The 18,487-nt window shown below is 36.5% G+C and overlaps 1 protein-coding gene across 1 annotated transcript; it reads left to right on the top strand.

Moving 5' to 3' along the window:
• The first annotated feature begins 7,762 nt into the window (after positions 1 to 7,762).
• On the top strand, positions 7,763 to 17,306 carry smyhc1 (slow myosin heavy chain 1). The gene is made up of 37 exons (XM_073830378.1): positions 7,763 to 7,963; positions 8,063 to 8,206; positions 8,285 to 8,441; positions 8,547 to 8,574; positions 8,662 to 8,767; positions 8,855 to 8,947; positions 9,036 to 9,099; positions 9,460 to 9,558; positions 9,643 to 9,746; positions 9,845 to 9,983; positions 10,075 to 10,193; positions 10,297 to 10,446; positions 10,537 to 10,707; positions 10,811 to 11,122; positions 11,236 to 11,298; positions 11,405 to 11,610; positions 11,694 to 11,817; positions 11,930 to 12,066; positions 12,150 to 12,405; positions 12,510 to 12,752; positions 12,847 to 13,023; positions 13,117 to 13,262; positions 13,361 to 13,451; positions 13,541 to 13,930; positions 14,018 to 14,144; positions 14,292 to 14,410; positions 14,504 to 14,700; positions 14,786 to 14,969; positions 15,083 to 15,248; positions 15,328 to 15,452; positions 15,542 to 15,850; positions 15,932 to 16,135; positions 16,228 to 16,524; positions 16,607 to 16,711; positions 16,798 to 16,893; positions 16,980 to 17,114; positions 17,204 to 17,306. Exons 1-37 carry the CDS (start codon positions 7,763 to 7,765, stop codon positions 17,222 to 17,224), a joined length of 5,805 nt encoding a protein of 1,934 aa, XP_073686479.1. The 3' UTR covers positions 17,225 to 17,306.
• Positions 17,307 to 18,487: the final 1,181 nt, after the last annotated feature.

Below are 18,487 nucleotides of genomic sequence, written 5' to 3'. Positions count from 1 at the left end.
TTTTAATATTTGGAATAAATGTTTACTATTTGAATATATTTTAAAATGTAATTTATTTTTGTGTTTTCAAAGCTGAAATTTTAGCATTGTTACTACAGTCACATGATCCTTCAGAAAATATTCTAATATTCTGATTTGCTGCTCAAAAACATTTATTATTAGAATTATTATGTTGAAAACAGCTGAGTAAAATTGTTCCAGGTTTCTTTGATGAATAGAAAGCTCAGAAGAACAGCCTTTATATGAAATATAAATCTTTTTTTAACAATATGAATGTCTTAAACATCACTTTTGATCAATTTAAAGCATCCTTGCAAAAAAATAAAATAATTTTTTAATCATTTTTTTGAGAAAAAAAAAATTATACTGACTCCAAGCTTTTGATATTTCTATGCATCAAAAAATCCTGAAAGTACTCAACTATTTTAAATTTTGATAATAACAATAATAAATGTTTATTGAACAGCAAATCAGCATATTCAAATTATTCTGAAGGATCATGTGACACTGAAGACTGGAGTAATGATACTGAAAATTTAGCTTTGATCACAGAAATAAATTTAATTGCAAAACATATTTAAATAGAAAGTAATTATTTTAAATAGTAAAAATATTTCACAATATTACTGTTTTTTCTGTATTTTAGATACAATAAATGCAGGCTTGGTGAGCAAAATGTTTTAATGTTTAAAAATGTAGAGTCAACCATAAAAAAAGGGTATTTTACCCCATTTTTACCAATCTACTGCAAACCACACAATGCAGATTAAATTATGAACCACTGAACATTACATATTACACTGAATATTAATCCATTACCATTTAACAGAATCTATTACAATGCCTCCCTCTATGTCATTAAATAATGTTCATTCATTTTTGACAAAGGAAGTAAAATGCATTTAAAATTCAAGCACCATATAATAACAGCCTAGATAGACTAATATTATTCTGTCTTACTGTCTATAATGCATATGAATTATTGTTGTGATTTTAAATTAGTCAATATAAAGTATTACTAGGAGCAATATCATTAGACTAAGAGTTTCTCATTAGTTAACTGGCAACATATTTTAAACCTGAAGTAACCTCCACAATGCTGTGAAAATAAGAGCTGTAATAGTCAGTCACCACCACTTGAGGACACCATCACTCTTGGATCTCTTACAGAGCATGCTTCCTTAGGTGTGCATGTAGGACAGGGTAGGGGCAAGTTGTCACAACACAGAACATCAATTTATACGTATATTTGTTAAAGGCTTTTTAAAATCTATTTAAAAACCCACTCTTATTGCACATGAAAAAGTTTAATGGTTTACCTTTTTGTGACAACAAAAATATGCATTAAGTATCATTATTTAACAACTGATCAATTAAGGATATTCCTGAGAACAGATTGAACTATACATCAGCTGACTTTGATCAGGGCAGTGTTTATGTTCACATACTGACCCAACCGCTATATAAGAATGAGTTTAGAAGTTTAGTTTGGGGGACATTGGTTCTTCTAATGAATACAATGCATAATGTATGCATTTTGCATAATAACCCTGAAACATAATATTGTGACAACTTGCCCCACTCTCCCCTACTTACTTAACAAAAGGCATTCTCAGTTAATAACCATATGAAAGCAATCACACATCTCATAAATATCATATTTCACCCCCAAAATCAAATTGTTTAAAAAAAAAAATGTATACATACATTTTTTGTATGATTCCACCATGTTTTCATGAAGATATCAGCATAAATTAAATTCAGTACAAATTTTATAAATATTTAGATTTTCAGTTGTACTTAATAAATTTACTTTGCATTTTAGATAACGTTCTCATATAACAGCAGTGAGAATGAGATTTAGAACTGTGCTGTGAAAATAAATATTTTACAGATTCTGAAGGTAGTCTTTGATTTCTTCATGCATTTTTTTTTCTTTTTGATTTTGGTGTGAAGTTTTCTTTTACAGTTTCGTGATATTACCTTTAAACAATCACAACCAAAGACCATTAGAAATTGTGGTAACATTTTACAATACGGTACGTATTGTTCATCGTTCATCAGGTTAGTTAATACATTAACTAAAGTTAACTAGTACTACTGAATTTTAATTTTTTTAATAAATCAGTTGTTCATTTACTAATTTTACTTTTTTATTGGTTTTCACATATTGTGATCATGTGACTGTTTTAGTTTCTTTAAAAGGTTTAATTCAGTACTCATGAAACATGATCCACTAGCAGTCACAAGGTTTTGAACAGTAAGATGTTTAATGTTTTTAAAGAAGTCTCTTCTGCTCACCAAGCCTGCATTTATTTGATCCAAAGTACAGTACAGCAAAAACAGTACAATTTTGAATTTTTTTTAATTTGAATATTACTTTAAAATGTAATTTAATCTGTGATTTCAAAGCTTAATTTTTAGCATCACATTTTTCTGCAGTCACATGAACTTTTAGAAATCACTGTAATATTCTGATTTGCTGCTCAAAAAACATTTATTATTATGTTGAAAACAGCTGAGATTAATTTTTGTCAGGTTTCTTTGATGTATAGAAAGTTCAGAAAAACAGCATTTATTTGAGATAGAAATTTTTCTGTAACATTATAAACATCTTTATCATGACTTATCAATTTAAAGCATCCGTGATAAATAAATTTATTAATTTATTTTATTTCTTAAAAAAAAAAAAGACTCCAAGCTTTTGAATGAAATAGTGTATAATGTTACAAAAACTTTTTATTTCAGATAAATGCTGATCTTTGGATCCTTCTATTCATCAAATAATCCTGAAAAAATGTACTCAACTGTTTTAAATATTGATAATAATTATAAAAAAGTAGCAGCAAAGCAGCATATTAAAATGATTTCTGAAGGATCGTGTGACACTGAAGACTGGAGTAATAATGCTAAAATTTTGCTTTGATAATAAAAAATTTGTAATAAATTACATTTCATAATATGTGACCCTGGACCACAAAACCAGTCATAAGGTTAAATTTGACAAAACTGAGATTTATACATAATAAATCAATAAATAAGCTTTCTATTGATGTATGGTTTGTCAGGATAGGACAATATTTGGCTGAGATACATCTATTTGAAATCAGAAATCTGAGGATGCAAAAAAATCAAAAAGACTGAGAAAATCACCTTTAAAGTTGTCCCAATTAGGTTCTTAACAATGCATATTACTAATCAAAAATTACATTTTGATATGTTTACAGTAGGATTTTTACAAAAAATCTTCATGGAACATGAACTTTACTTAATTTCTTAATGATTTTTAGCATAAAAGAAAAATCAAAAATTTTGACCCATGCAATGTATTTTTGGCTATTGCTACAAATATACCCCAGCGACTTAAGACTGGTTTTGTGGTCCAGGGTCACATATATTAAAATAAATAGCAATTATTTTAAATACTAAAAATATTTCACATTTTTACTTCAGTATTTTGGATTAAATAAATGCAGGCTTAGTGAGCAGAAGAGACTTCTTAAAAAAAAAAAAAAACACTAAAAATCTTACTATCCAAAAACTTGTGACTGGATTTGTTAATTAATTCACTTAGCAACTATAAATAAGAAAGAAAAAGCACTACCTTCATCCACGCTTCAGAAGTGTGTTCAGTCTTCTCTTGGGAGCACAAAGTATGTGTGGCCGACTGAAACAGCAGGAGCAACAGGAGTGAGGGAAAAAAGAAACATTTGCACAGCAGAGGTCAAAAGTCAATCCAACAAGAAGTTGTATAATAGATAGTTAGATATATAGATAATAGATGTGCATCACGCAATTATTATTACCTGTAGTCTTTGCTTCTATCATACAGCTGGCTTGAGCAAGGGACAACGAAGCACTAACAAGCAACTCAATCAAAGAAGCCAAAGCATAATGGGGTATCCAGTTGGACACTTGTCAAAGTAAATCAAACAAACAGACCCCCTAGTCTCCAATAATAGCCTCCTCACTGGTCATGATGCACAAAGGGTCAAGTCATTGACCTTACGCAAGCCGAGACGTCAAAGGGCGTAAACAGCTGAGAATGAACCTCCTCCGTCTCAGGGAAGAGTGTGGATCGGAATGTTCCACCTCGTCATAACAAGAGATGGAGCTGGCAGCTGAAAGAAAAGAGAGAGGATGTTAAGGTTCTCCGGATCTCCTGTAAATCCAAGAGCGAAGGCTTTAATGTGGCATTCACACCAACCAATGAAACCATGTAAGCGACAAATTTCACAGTCAACTCAATACCTTGAGAAAACGCCTGCTTGACCTGACAATCTGAGATGCAAACCAGAATGATCTCCGATTATCCTTCAAGGCACAGTGATGGATGAGTCCAACTGGCTAGTGAGAAGAACACATAGGCATAATGAGCTTATACACCCCTTAAAATAGATACTTATTGATTACTACAACTGAGATTTATACCCGCATAAAATTGTTTGCAACATTTTGACACACACAGTGCAAAGTTTATGCAGGTTAAGGGCATTTTCTTTTGCTGGATGATTACGAAGAGAGCAATAGTGATGCTTTCCTTTGCAAACATCACTAATTAAAAAAAACAAACTAATTGTGATATGACCAGTGTTGGGGGTAACGCATTACAAGCAATGCAAATTATGTAATCAGATTACTTTTTTTCCAAGTAACTAGTAAAGGAATGCATTACTTTTTCATTTACAGGGGTTACTTTTTTCCCCATTTATTGATTAAAAGCTCTCCTGTCCCCTTGTTGATAGAAATCAGGAGTAAGATGTTACTTTAGTTCTAGAATAAATGTGAACCTAATTTCACTCAACAAAAAAAAGATTCAGTATTCCTCAAAATGAATAAAACAAATGAAATGCAACTCAGAATATGATGCAAACCTGCAATAATCAAATATATAATAAATAATACAAATATCCTTGATGTATTTAATCCTATTTCATTAACCACTGTCTTTGCTGACCTCCGATGATCCAATTCATCGATACTAATAAGCAAAAATTACTCAAGATAATCTAACATTTGTTTTTCTTTCTTTTTTTTTAATGCTGTAGAGTTTAAATTTCCTCTTCTACTATACAGACATGAATTTTCTTTTCTCTAAGCCTGAGGCTTTTGGTGTGAAAGGGCTTTTACATTTGCCCAAAATAAAAATGTTTATATTAAAAACAAACAAGCAAGCCCTGCCTAGACTTAAAGGGATAGTTCACCCAAAAATAAAAATTTGATGTTTGTCGGCTTACCCCCAGGGCATCCAAGATGTAGGTGACTTTGTTTCTTCAGCAGAACACAAACGAAGATTTTTAACTCAAACCGGTGCAGTCTGCCAGCCAAATAATGGAAGTGGATGGGCACCAGACCTTAAAAGTAAAAAAAAAAAAAAACTTCCACAGACAAATCCAAATTACAAGCAAGCAAACGCAATCTTTTAGCTTTAAATCGGTTTGAACAACCGGGATAAGCGCAAGTAATTACCATTGTGAATAGCCGCTATACCCACAATCTCTGTGCACTGTGTAAACAATGAGTGTCGTATACATGCGACAGATCGCTTCCGGTGTTTGCATATACTACACCAGATTGCGTAAACATGTAACGAGCCTAATGGTTAGAGACTCAGACTTGTAACCCAAAGGTTGCAGGTTTGAGTCTCAGGTCTGGCAGGGATTGTAGGTGGGGGGAGTGAATTACCAGCAATACCACAATACCTCCTTTCCTTTCCAAAGGTAAAACATGATATAAAACAATCAAGCAAGCCCTGCCTAGACTTAAAAAGTTATGCAAAAGTAATGTAATGACTTTTTTAATGACTTGAGATTATCAAATCATAAAGTCTGTCATTTAATTAAATACATGCATTAGTTTTGTATTTGTATAGATTGTAAAATAAAATTCTTAAAATCTTTATTTTACAGTGAAATATTACAATAGTATTATTTATTGATTCATTTTATTTAGAAATATTAACCATACTATTTTTATAAACAATTTTAATTAGAAAATTTTACATAAATCATGCAGACCTATTTCCACTTTTATTTTGTTTAGTATGTTTATAAATCAGTGTATCACCATGTTCTTCATCTATGATATGCCATGTTTTTTTTTTTTTTTTGGAAAATCTCAATTGTGATCATGTAAAAATGAGAGAACATTTAAATAATGGGTTCTATAATGGGTTTGCATGTCACAATCAGGACCCTCTGAGGATACTAAAGGGAAAAATACTTTGCACAATGCTGTGACCTTCAAAGCACAGACTGACAATTGGATCCAATGAACACCATATTAAGGTGGTATGAATATGATATTCTAGGACCCTGGCAACTGTCTGAAATAACAGAAAATAATATAAATTCGAAGTATGCATGTTCTAACAACATTCCTTTCATTCTGATGTTGTTAAAAAGATCACTTGTTTATGCTAATGCTACTGTTAAAATATCCGAAGGTTCCTAATAAAAGATGCGCCACTTGCAACAATTCACACCACAGCATTTGCAGAACAAAGAGCAGCTGCTGAAGCCTCTCACATGGCAGAGGCCCCCCATCTACAGCTGTCTGAGACCCTCAGCACTGACTGTAAAGAAGCTGAAAAAAATGCAGCACGGTTATCTTTGTCCTCAAGGATAAAGGAAAAACAATAGGGCGTCAACAAGAAGTGCAAGAGGTTGAGGTCCAGCGGTACAAGCCATGACAATTGATCTGTGGGCCTATGCTGACCTTGCATTCAGCACAAAATGCCAGCTGTTGGCTGTCCATCGCCTACATCTATAGACAGACTTTAATTATTTGTCACGTTTCCTTTTAGGCCTACGCTATTATGACTGTCTCAAACAATGACATTGGAACGTATACAGTGTGCAAAAGTTAAACCTGATATCTCACAAAAAGTGTGCAGAGGTTACTTTGACAAAAGGATGATTAATCTTGAGCTGACGGTGGTATTTTACATAAGCAGACTTGAATAAGTTCTTATATAAGAGACAATGAGTTCCATAAGTAGTCACTTCATGAACAAACTTTTAAAATCTCTACCAGTGCATTAAGCTTTTAACATTAATTAATTGAAATTGTCACTAAAAATAACACTAGGTAGAGGCTAAACAAGACTATAGAAATTCTTATGACATACCGTGACAGGTTCACATTTCTCAGATGTTAAGAGGTGTCGTGCTCTGCGAGGAAGGGATTCAAAATAGACAACTGTTGTTCTTGTTGACCTGAGACAACGTTGTAAAAGGAGTTCCTAATTAGGATGGTGATGATGAATCTCCTTAGAGCCTATTGTTACATCACACCATATATGTCAGGCGCCATTGAACATCCTATGCCATTCAATCGTTAGGAGGTTTATTTAGCGGGACCAGGGTGGGGCATCCACAACATACCACCTTTTTGGGATCGGTGAGTCCCTTTAAAAAGGTAGCATCAACTCTGGAGAGACACAACTCACAGGACCAGCCAAGGTAAGAGCCTCCAAGAGCAAAGGAAGATCTCCTGGACTTCACAAACACTGCTTCCAAAGATATATCCATTACAAGTTTGTGTTCAGAATCACATCATTGTTCTGAAACAATAATGAGTCTTTTGTTTCATCCTTAGAGTAACACCAGCTCAGCAGTCATAGTGTACAGAGTTTGACAAACACAAGGTGAGAAGTTTTGCATCGGCAGTACTCAGATGCATCTGTTTATCATTTCTGCACCAGTTTGTGTCAAAGAAGGACGTTATGTTTATATAAGGCTGTTCGCTTCTAGGTTTCAGAATGTCTGACGCTGTCATGGCAGAGTTTGGGTCGGCTGCTCCCTTCCTGCGAAAGTCAGACAAGGAGCGTCTGGAGGCCCAAACTCGGCCCTTTGACATGAAGAAGGAATGCTTTGTCCCTGATCCTGAGGTTGAGTATGTCAAAGCCTCCATCACCAGTAGAGACGGTGACAAAGTCACTGTTGAGACTGAATTTAAAAAGGTAACGTCTAATCTCTGTATTGTTTATACTAAGTAATGTTATCACTGTAGAATACATTTGCAGAGGGAATGTCAAAACATTTTGTTTTTGCTTCCACAGACGGTAACCGTGAAGGATGTTGACGTTCACCCTCAGAACCCGCCAAAGTTCGATAAAATTGAGGACATGGCGATGTTCACCTTCCTGCACGAGCCCGCTGTGCTGTATAACCTCAAAGAGCGTTACGCAGCCTGGATGATCTACGTGAGTCATGAATGAGAGACTAAACGCAATTGCTTGTGTGTATAATTGTACTGAATTTATTCATTTGTCACATTACAGACCTATTCAGGGCTGTTCTGTGTCACTGTCAACCCCTACAAGTGGCTGCCAGTATATGATTCCTCTGTGGTCAAAGCCTACAGAGGAAAGAAGAGGACTGAAGCTCCTCCTCACATCTTCTCCATCTCTGATAACGCATACCAGTACATGCTTTCAGGTTAGAATTGTATTTCACTAATTGTATTTATTCAACTAAACTTGATATTATAAATGTTTATACAAGCATTACACATAAAACATCTTTGTGAATTTCACCCAACAGACAGAGAGAACCAGTCTGTCCTGATCACGTAAGTCATTTCAGCCTCACTTTTTTGTGAGATTAAATGTACCCAATGTGTTTAAATGATAAAAATGTCTATCGTTTTAATCCACAGTGGAGAATCCGGTGCTGGAAAGACTGTGAACACCAAAAGAGTCATTCAGTACTTTGCCAGCATTGCTGCTGTGTCTGGGAAAAAGGATGCAGCTTCTGAGAAGAAGGTGGATATGGCCACAAAGCTACCTGTGCTAAAATAAAAAATATGAATATTACTTGATATGGATAAAAATTATATGGTTTGTTTATAGGGTACTCTGGAGGATCAAATCATCCAAGCTAACCCTGCCCTGGAGGCCTTTGGCAATGCCAAGACCATCAGAAATGACAACTCTTCCCGATTCGTAAGTCATAGTGGAGAACGCATTCTGTCCAAATGGTACATAATGCATAAAATTGATCTTCATCTAATTTATTTTTCTAACTGAACAGGGTAAATTTATCCGAATTCACTTTGGTGTAAGTGGAAAATTGGCTTCTGCAGATATTGAGACTTGTGAGTATGCTTTATTTAGTAACACTTTAGAATAGGGAACACTTATTCACTATTAACTATGACTTTTTCCTCAATAAATTCCTAATTTGCTGCTTATTAATATTTAGTTAGCTAGTTGTTAAGTTTAGGTATTGGGTAGGATTAGGGATGTAGAATAAGGTCATAATAATGAATTAATATGTGCTTAATTAGTACTAATAAATGGCTAATATTCTATTAATATGCATGCTAATAAACAACTAGTAAAGAAACCGTAAAATAAAGTGTTACCCTTTATTTTACTACGGTTATGATTGGAAAACTATCCAACATACAAATATATCTAACAGAGCAATCAATTAATTAATTTTCTGACTTTAGATCTGCTGGAGAAGTCTCGTGTCACTTATCAGCTCAAGGCTGAGAGAGACTACCACATCTTCTACCAGATCCTCTCCCAGAGAAAACCAGAACTGCTAGGTAAAACTACCTGTCATATCTATTACCATTAATGTTTTGTAATTAGATGAGTCTTTTCTGATCTATGTTCCTGTTTTTCTTTAGAGATGCTGCTCATTACCAACAACCCCTATGACTATGCCTACATCTCCCAAGGAGAGACACAAGTGGCATCAATTGATGATGCTGAAGAGTTGTGTGCTACTGACGTTAGTAGCATCTCTCTATTTTTCTATCAAACAAAATATACATAAATAAACATAAAAGACTTATGCTAATGCTTTGTCATGCTGCTTTCAAATTACAGGAAGCATTTGATGTGCTGGGCTTCACTACAGATGAAAAGTCAGGTATCTACAAGATGACTGGTGCCATCATGCACTACGGCAACATGAAGTTCAAGCAGAAGCAGAGGGAGGAACAGGCAGAGGCTGATGGAACTGAAGGTAAGTGATGTTGTAAGAATCATTAGCACACTGCCACTGGTGACTTTTGATGAACGGTTCTAAATTTAAACAAACCATTTTTCTTCACAAGATGCTGACAAAGTTGCATATCTGATGGGCCTGAACTCTGCTGATCTCATCAAGGGTTTGTGCCACCCGAGAGTTAAAGTAGGAAATGAGTGGGTCACCAAGGGACAGAGTGTCCAACAGGTGAAGACACTTGGAAGCTTGGAAATCACATTACAGCAAAAAAAAACAAAACAAAAAAAAAAACAATATTTGAATTTTTTTTATGTTCTTCCACTCCTTTTAGGTGTACTACTCTATTGGTGCTCTGGCAAAGTCAGTGTACGAGAAGATGTTCTTGTGGATGGTTGTGAGAATCAACCAATCTCTGGACACCAAACAGCCTCGCCAGTACTTCATTGGTGTGCTGGACATTGCTGGGTTTGAGATCTTTGATGTAAGACTACATCTACTGATTACTGTTTTTTAAGAACTTCAGTTTTTTGCTGCTTTGTCATTGTACTCATAAAATATATCCCACCTGCAGTTCAACACCTTTGAGCAGCTGTGCATCAACTTCACTAATGAGAAGTTGCAGCAGTTCTTCAACCACCACATGTTTGTGCTGGAGCAAGAGGAATACAAGAAGGAGGGTATCGAATGGGAGTTCATTGACTTTGGCATGGACTTAGCAGCTTGTATTGAGCTAATTGAGAAGGTGGGTTTATGTGCAGAAACGTAAATTATAATTTGTTTTGTGTGTTCTTGCTTTTTCATTTTATTTACGCTATATTTTTTCCATTATATTTTGTACTCTGCAGCCTATGGGTATCATGTCCATCCTTGAAGAGGAGTGCATGTTCCCTAAAGCCACTGATCAAACATTCAAAGCTAAGCTTTATGACAACCACTTGGGAAAGAATCCTACTTTCCAGAAGCCCAGGATTGTCAAGGGTAGACCAGAGGCCCACTTCTCCCTGGTTCACTACGCTGGCACTGTGGACTACAACATTTCAAACTGGCTGGTGAAGAACAAGGACCCTCTTAACGAGACTGTGGTTGGACTCTTCCAAAAGTCTACTGTGAAGCTTCTGTCATTCCTGTTTGCTGGATATGCTGGGGCTGACTCATGTGTGTATAGAGTATTCTGGGTTTAAAGTGTAATGTGTCAGAATGACATAAGCTAAAGCATTTTTGTTTTTGTTTTTTGGTTTGTTTTCTGTTGGTTAAAGCAGCAGATTCCAAGGGAGGTAAAGGAGGTGGAAAAAAGAAGGGTTCTTCTTTCCAGACTGTGTCTGCCCTCCACAGGGTAAGGATTGTTAAAACAAAATATTGAAATCAAAAGAAATGTGTTCACATCAAATTTATATAAAATTGCTTACCTTGCAATGTCATGGTTTGTTTTTCAATCACAGGAGAACTTGAACAAGCTGATGACCAACTTGAGGTCAACTCACCCTCACTTTGTGCGTTGCCTGATTCCCAATGAGACTAAGACTCCTGGGGCGATGGAAAATCCTCTGGTCATGCACCAGCTGCGCTGTAACGGTGTGCTGGAAGGTATCAGAATCTGCAGAAAGGGATTCCCCAACAGGATCCTTTATGGAGACTTCAAGCAGAGGTGAAAAACCTGAAAGAGACATTAAAATTAAGACTAAAATTTAATGCACAGGTGGTAAACCTTACTTTTGTACCTCTTGTTAGATACCGTATTTTGAACCCATCTGCAATCCCCGAGGGTCAGTTCATTGACAACAAGAAAGCTGCTGAGAAACTGCTGGGCTCACTGGACATTGACCACACCCAGTACAAGTTGGGACATACTAAGGTATAAAAAAATCAAACAAAATTTCTCTTCAAATAGCCAATTCAAATGATCACAATGCAGAAAGTGTAAAGAAAAAACAGTAAATAAATATTCACATGTATTTTTGTTAAAGGTGTTCTTCAAGGCTGGTCTCCTGGGTACTCTTGAAGAGATGAGAGATGACCGTCTTGCTCTGATCATTACTGGGATTCAAGCAAGGGCTCGCGGTATTCTCTCAAGAATTGAGTTCCAGAAGATTGTTGAGCGCAGGTTAGTATAATTGTAATGTTTTCTTATTATATTGAAGAAGATATCCATAACTTTTATCTATGTTAACATACACTGAATTACAGAGATTCTCTGTTGGTGATCCAGTGGAACGTACGTGCCTTCATGGGTGTCAAGAATTGGCCCTGGATGAAGCTCTACTTCAAGATTAAGCCTCTGCTGAAATCTGCTGAGACTGAGAAAGAAATGGCCAACATGAAGGAAGAATTCACCAAGCTGAAGGAGGCTTACGCCAAATCTGAAGCCCGCAAAAAGGAGCTTGAGGAAAAGATGGTTTCTCTTCTCCAAGAGAAGAATGACCTCCAGCTTGCTGTGCAGTCTGTAAGTCAACATGGAAAAACAATGTCTTTTCACTTTTCACAAATTTAAACAAAGAAAAACATCTCAATTGCCTTTAAATACTCTTTTATTTCTCGCTCTTATAGGAGCAAGATAATCTTACAGATGCTGAGGAGAGATGTGAGGGTCTGATCAAGAGCAAAATTCAGCTTGAAGCCAAAGTCAAAGAGCTGACTGAGAGACTGGAGGATGAAGAAGAAATGAATGCAGAGTTGGTTGCAAAGAAACGGAAGCTGGAGGATGAATGTTCTGAGCTCAAGAAGGACATTGATGATCTCGAACTTACTCTGGCCAAAGTGGAGAAAGAGAAACATGCCACTGAGAACAAGGTTAGCTGTTATACCTTCTATATATTTTTTCTTTTTCTCAGCATTGCACATTTTTGGAGTGTTAACTGATATAATGCCATTTTCGCTTCTCCAGGTTAAAAACCTCACAGAGGAAATGTCAGCACTTGATGAAATCATTGCTAAGCTGACCAAGGAGAAGAAAGCTCTGCAGGAGGCCCATCAGCAAACACTAGATGACCTCCAGAGTGAGGAAGACAAAGTCAACACACTCACTAAAGCCAAAGCTAAGCTGGAGCAACAAGTGGATGATGTGAGTACAACAAAATCTCACTCCAAACATCTTAAATGATGTGTGATATGTTTTACAAAACAATGTAAATAAATAATATTAATATTATAATAGCTTGAGGGATCCTTGGAGCAAGAAAAGAAGCTGCGCATGGATCTTGAGAGGGCAAAGAGAAAGCTGGAAGGTGATTTGAAATTAACCCAGGAGAGCATTATGGACTTGGAAAATGATAAACAGCAAATGGAGGAGAAGCTGAAGAAGTAAGAACATGTCTAACAATTCAAATATTTGTTTTTCTTTGAAAAAAAAAATAGAATGAAATCACTCTTTTTTATCACTTTTTGATATCACCTTAAAGGAAGGACTTTGAAATTGGACAGCTCAACAGCAAAATTGAGGACGAACAAGCCCTTGGTGCCCAGCTCCAGAAGAAACTGAAGGAGCTGCAGGTATATTTTAACCAAGAATTAATCATATAAATGAATCATGTAAATTTAATATGATTCAGTCTAAAACGTTTAATTTTCTCCATTACCAGGCTCGTATTGAAGAGCTTGAGGAAGAGCTGGAGGCTGAGAGAGCTGCTCGTGCCAAAGTTGAGAAACAGAGAGCTGATCTGTCCAGAGAACTGGAGGAGATCAGCGAGAGGCTGGAGGAGGCTGGTGGAGCCACTGCTGCCCAGATTGAGATGAACAAGAAACGTGAAGCTGAGTTCCAGAAACTGCGCAGAGACCTTGAAGAGGCCACTCTGCAGAATGAGGCCACCTCTGCTACACTGAGGAAGAAACATGCCGACAGTGTTGCTGATCTGGGAGAGCAGATTGACAACCTTCAGAGAGTGAAGCAGAAGCTGGAGAAAGAGAAGAGTGAACTGAAGTTAGAGCTTGATGATGTGGTGTCCAACATGGAGCAGATTGTCAAGTCAAAGGTTAGTGGCAACAAATAAGACAGATTGTTTGTTATGAGACTGCAATGTAAAATCAATATCACTCACTTTCTTGATATATTTTATTAGAGCAACCTGGAGAAAATGTGCAGAACTCTGGAAGACCAGATGAGTGAGTACAGAGCCAAGGCTGAGGAAGGCCAGCGCACAATAAATGATTTCACCATGCAAAAAGCCAAGCTGCAAACTGAGAATGGTAAGGTTACGAAATATAGCAAATTGCAATTTTCAGTTTAAAAATTAAAATGAGTGATAACTACAAAAAAAAAAATATATATATATATATATATATATATATATATATATATATATATATATATATTTTTTTTTTTGGCCATTTCAGGTGAACTTTCCAGACAGCTAGAGGAGAAAGACTCCCTGGTGTCTCAGTTGACCAGAGGCAAGCAGTCCTACACTCAGCAGATTGAAGATCTCAAGAGACAACTAGAAGAGGAAGTCAAGGTTTGTTTCACAATCCATAAAGTTTTCAGAAGTTAAATACATTAAATAAATTTTGTTACACAGTAGGAGCAACTGACTATATTTTCATTTCAGGCTAAGAATGCCCTGGCCCATGCAGTTCAATCTGCTCGTCATGATTCTGATCTGCTGAGGGAGCAGTTCGAGGAGGAACAGGAAGCCAAAGCTGAGCTGCAGCGTAGTCTCTCCAAGGCAAACTCTGAGGTGGCTCAGTGGAGAACCAAGTATGAAACTGATGCCATCCAGAGGACTGAGGAGCTGGAGGATGCTAAGTAAGAAGCAGGAAATCTACTATTTGGTTTTTACATGTTCTTTTCCACATTGTTATTTCTAATCAATTCATTAAATTACAATTAGGAAAAAGTTGGCTCAGCGTCTCCAAGAAGCTGAAGAAGCTGTGGAAGCTGTCAATGCTAAATGCTCCTCACTGGAGAAGACTAAGCACAGGCTGCAGAATGAGATTGAAGATCTCATGGTGGATGTGGAGAGATCCAATGCTGCTGCTGCTGCTCTGGACAAGAAGCAAAGAAACTTTGACAAGGTAATGCAAACAAATGAACATTTCATAATATCAATATGATTATTTATTACTTTTGATTTACTTTGGTACTTTTATTAGTAATTAACTAAGCACTTAAATAAATGCCTAATTAGGTTTTGGCTGAGTGGAAGCAGAAGTATGAGGAGTCTCAGACTGAATTAGAAAGTGCCCAGAAAGAGTCTAGATCTTTGAGCACTGAACTCTTCAAACTGAAGAACTCCTATGAAGAGGTCTTGGATCATCTTGAGACCATGAAGAGAGAAAACAAGAACCTTCAAGGTAACTACCTATGGTTACCTGCAGAACTACCTGATGTTATCGTCAGCATATTTTGCTTAACACCTATTCTGTCCAACAGAGGAAATCTCTGACCTCACTGAGCAACTTGGAGAGTCAGGAAAAAGCATCCATGAGTTGGAGAAAATTAGAAAGCAGCTGGAGCAGGAGAAGGCAGAGATCCAGACCGCCTTGGAGGAAGCTGAGGTAACCCTAAATTATCCTTTCTTTTTTGTTCACATATTGTAGGTCATGCTTTGGACAAAAGACTTAATAACTTTCTTTTACATTGAAAGGGCTCACTTGAACATGAGGAAGGAAAGATCTTGAGAGCTCAGCTAGAGTTCAATCAAGTAAAGGCTGATATTGAACGTAAGCTGACTGAGAAAGATGAAGAGATGGAGCAGTCCAAGAGGAACCAGCAGAGAGTGGTCGATACTCTGCAGAGCTCACTGGAAGCAGAGACTCGCAGCAGGAATGAAGCCCTCAGAGTGAAGAAGAAGATGGAGGGAGACCTCAATGAGATGGAGATTCAGCTCAGCCAGGCTAACAGACAGGCATCAGAAGCCCAGAAACAACTCAAGGGTCTTCATGGACATCTCAAAGTATGAAGAATCTTCTTTTAGATTTTGTAAAATCTAACATCACTCTGCAGTCTATTAATCTGTAAAACTTGTACTTCACAGGATGCCCAAATGCAGCTGGATGATGCACTTCGTGGTAATGATGATCTCAAAGAGAACATCGCCATTGTGGATAGACGCAACAATCTGCTTCAGGCTGAACTGGATGAGCTGAGATCCCTGGTGGAACAGACTGAGAGAGGAAGGAAACTGGCTGAGCAGGAACTGCTGGATGTCAGCGAGAGAGTTCAGCTCCTGCATTCTCAGGTAATACATTTTAAAAATTTTGGTCAATTTATAGAGTTACCAATGAACTTTGACTTTGGTGATCTTAAATGGTATAATTTATTCTGATGCAGAACACTAGCCTGCTGAATCAGAAGAAGAAGCTGGAGGGAGATAATTCTCAGCTTCAGACTGAGGTTGAGGAGGCAGTTCAGGAGTGTAGGAATGCTGAGGAAAAAGCCAAGAAGGCCATCACTGATGCTGCCATGATGGCAGAGGAGCTGAAGAAGGAGCAGGACACCAGTGCTCATCTGGAGCGCATGAAGAAGAACATGGAGCAGACCATCAAGGACCTGCAGCACCGTCTGGATGAAGCTGAGCAGATCGCCATGAAGGGAGGCAAGAAGCAAGTCCAGAAACTGGAAGCCAGGGTAAGCTGCTGAAGGTTTTTTCCCCCCTGCAAATAAAATACAAATTTTGTTTGATTAGCTAACAATCTTACACATCTCATAGGTGAGAGAGCTGGAAAACGAGGTGGAGCTGGAACAGAGAAAGGCGAGCGACTCTGTGAAAGGAATCCGTAAATATGAGAGACGCATCAAGGAGCTCACCTACCAGGTCACATTCTTTGACAAAGAAATAAACGTTTATTTATTTATACCATACAAATAACAGTAAAGTCAATTTGTACCCTCTGTTTGCAGACTGAGGAGGACCGTAAGAATCTGGCACGTCTTCAGGATCTGGTGGACAAACTCCAGCTGAAGGTCAAGTCCTACAAGAGAGCTGCTGAGGAGGCGGTAAGTAAACAATATCACTTGGATATTTAAGTATTGCTGTCTCTGTATTGTTTTTAACAATATGTTTTTGTTGCTGCGTCTTTTAGGAGGAACAGGCCAATTCTAATCTGGGCAAGTTCCGTAAGATTCAGCATGAGCTGGATGAGGCAGAAGAGAGGGCTGATATTGCTGAATCTCAGGTCAACAAGCTGAGAGCCAAGAGCCGTGATTCAGGATCCAAGGTGATTTTTTTGGTGTTCCATTAAAAATTCTGAAATAGTACAGCATAGTTTACCATGATACTTACATTCTCTTTGCTTTCTTGTTACAGAAAGGACACGATGAAGAGTAATCCTCCACTATAAAGCTTTTGTTTGTTGAAAACCATGTTCATGTCCTGGTACTGATGAAGCAATAAAAACTGCAAATCTGAATTATTTTGTCTGTGGCTTTTTTCCAGTTTCTAAAGCGTAAAATGCATTAAAGGTGTGCTGAAAGAATTTTTTTTTTTTTTTTAATCTATTAGGTCAATGAGGCTAAGCTTTACAAAGGTTGTGGGTTTCATATAGGTGACCCTGGACCAACAATACATTGTATGGGTCAAAATGATCGCTTTTTCTTTTATGCCAAAAATCAATAGGATATTATTTAAAGATCATGTTCCAAGATATTTTGTAAATTTCCTACCATGAATAAATATATACAAACTTAATAATATGCATGGCTAAGAACTTCATCTGGACAACTTTAAAGGCAATTTTCTCATTATTTTAATTTTAATATTCCAGATTTTCAAATAGTTGTATCTCGTTCAAATATTGTCCTATCCTAACAAACCATACATCAATAGAAAGCTTATTTTTGTTTATGTATCTCAATTTAATAAATTGACTCTTATGACTGGTTTTGTGGTCCAGGGTAACCTATTTGATGAAGTATAGCAAGCTTATTTTACTATGCAAACACTTCCACAACTGATTACTATATTACCTGGCTGAAGTATGGTTCACAAAATAAGGACAAATTCTAAGAAACACTTACCCTATTCCACACTGCTGCTTAATTCAAGATATCCATGTCATCACTGATGCTGTCACTATATATTCTGAGTATATCTGAGCCACTTAAATATCACTTTATTGGTTTTAGGTGGCTTTAACTACTATGCACTGATTTAAATTAATAATTTGATACAATGCACGTCTTGTGTACATACATGCTTTTACATTGTGCTTATATTTTAAAACATACATTACCTGCATGTAATCACATTTATAATTACACTCTTAAACCAACCCCACCAAACCTATTACTATCCTGACCCATATCCCACCTCAATAGCAGCAAAAGTGTTTTGCAATACAATATGAACATTTAAGTACATAGTAGTTAAAGCCAATAAATATAAAGTGGGACCACTTTATTTTATAAACATATCAATGTTCATTTCTAAGAGGAAAAAATCTGTTAATAGTATGCATGTTTTATAACAAGACATATCTGGGGAAAAAATTAACTTATTTACTTACTTAACTTTGACTCAGAATAGTTGAAAAGACCCATTAAGGGGAGACACTATAGGCAAAAACGCTGTTTTTAATGCACTTGTTAAGTT

This window comes from Garra rufa, chromosome 24, assembly GCF_049309525.1.
Source record: "Garra rufa chromosome 24, GarRuf1.0, whole genome shotgun sequence".
Classification (NCBI taxonomy): Eukaryota; Metazoa; Chordata; class Actinopteri; order Cypriniformes; family Cyprinidae; genus Garra; species Garra rufa.
The sequence above is the reverse complement of the archived record's forward strand: the minus strand, read 5'-3'. Positions and strand labels throughout refer to the sequence as shown.

Coding starts and splice junctions, on each gene's coding strand:
- smyhc1 (XM_073830378.1), top strand. CDS start 7,763: ATGTCTGACGCTGTCATGGCAGAGTTTGGGTCGGCTGCTCCCTTCCTG. Junction 10,708..10,810: donor GTATTGAGCTAATTGAGAAG/GTGGGTTTATGT, acceptor TGTACTCTGCAG/CCTATGGGTATCATGTCCAT. Junction 16,136..16,227: donor TTCAGCTCCTGCATTCTCAG/GTAATACATTTT, acceptor ATTCTGATGCAG/AACACTAGCCTGCTGAATCA.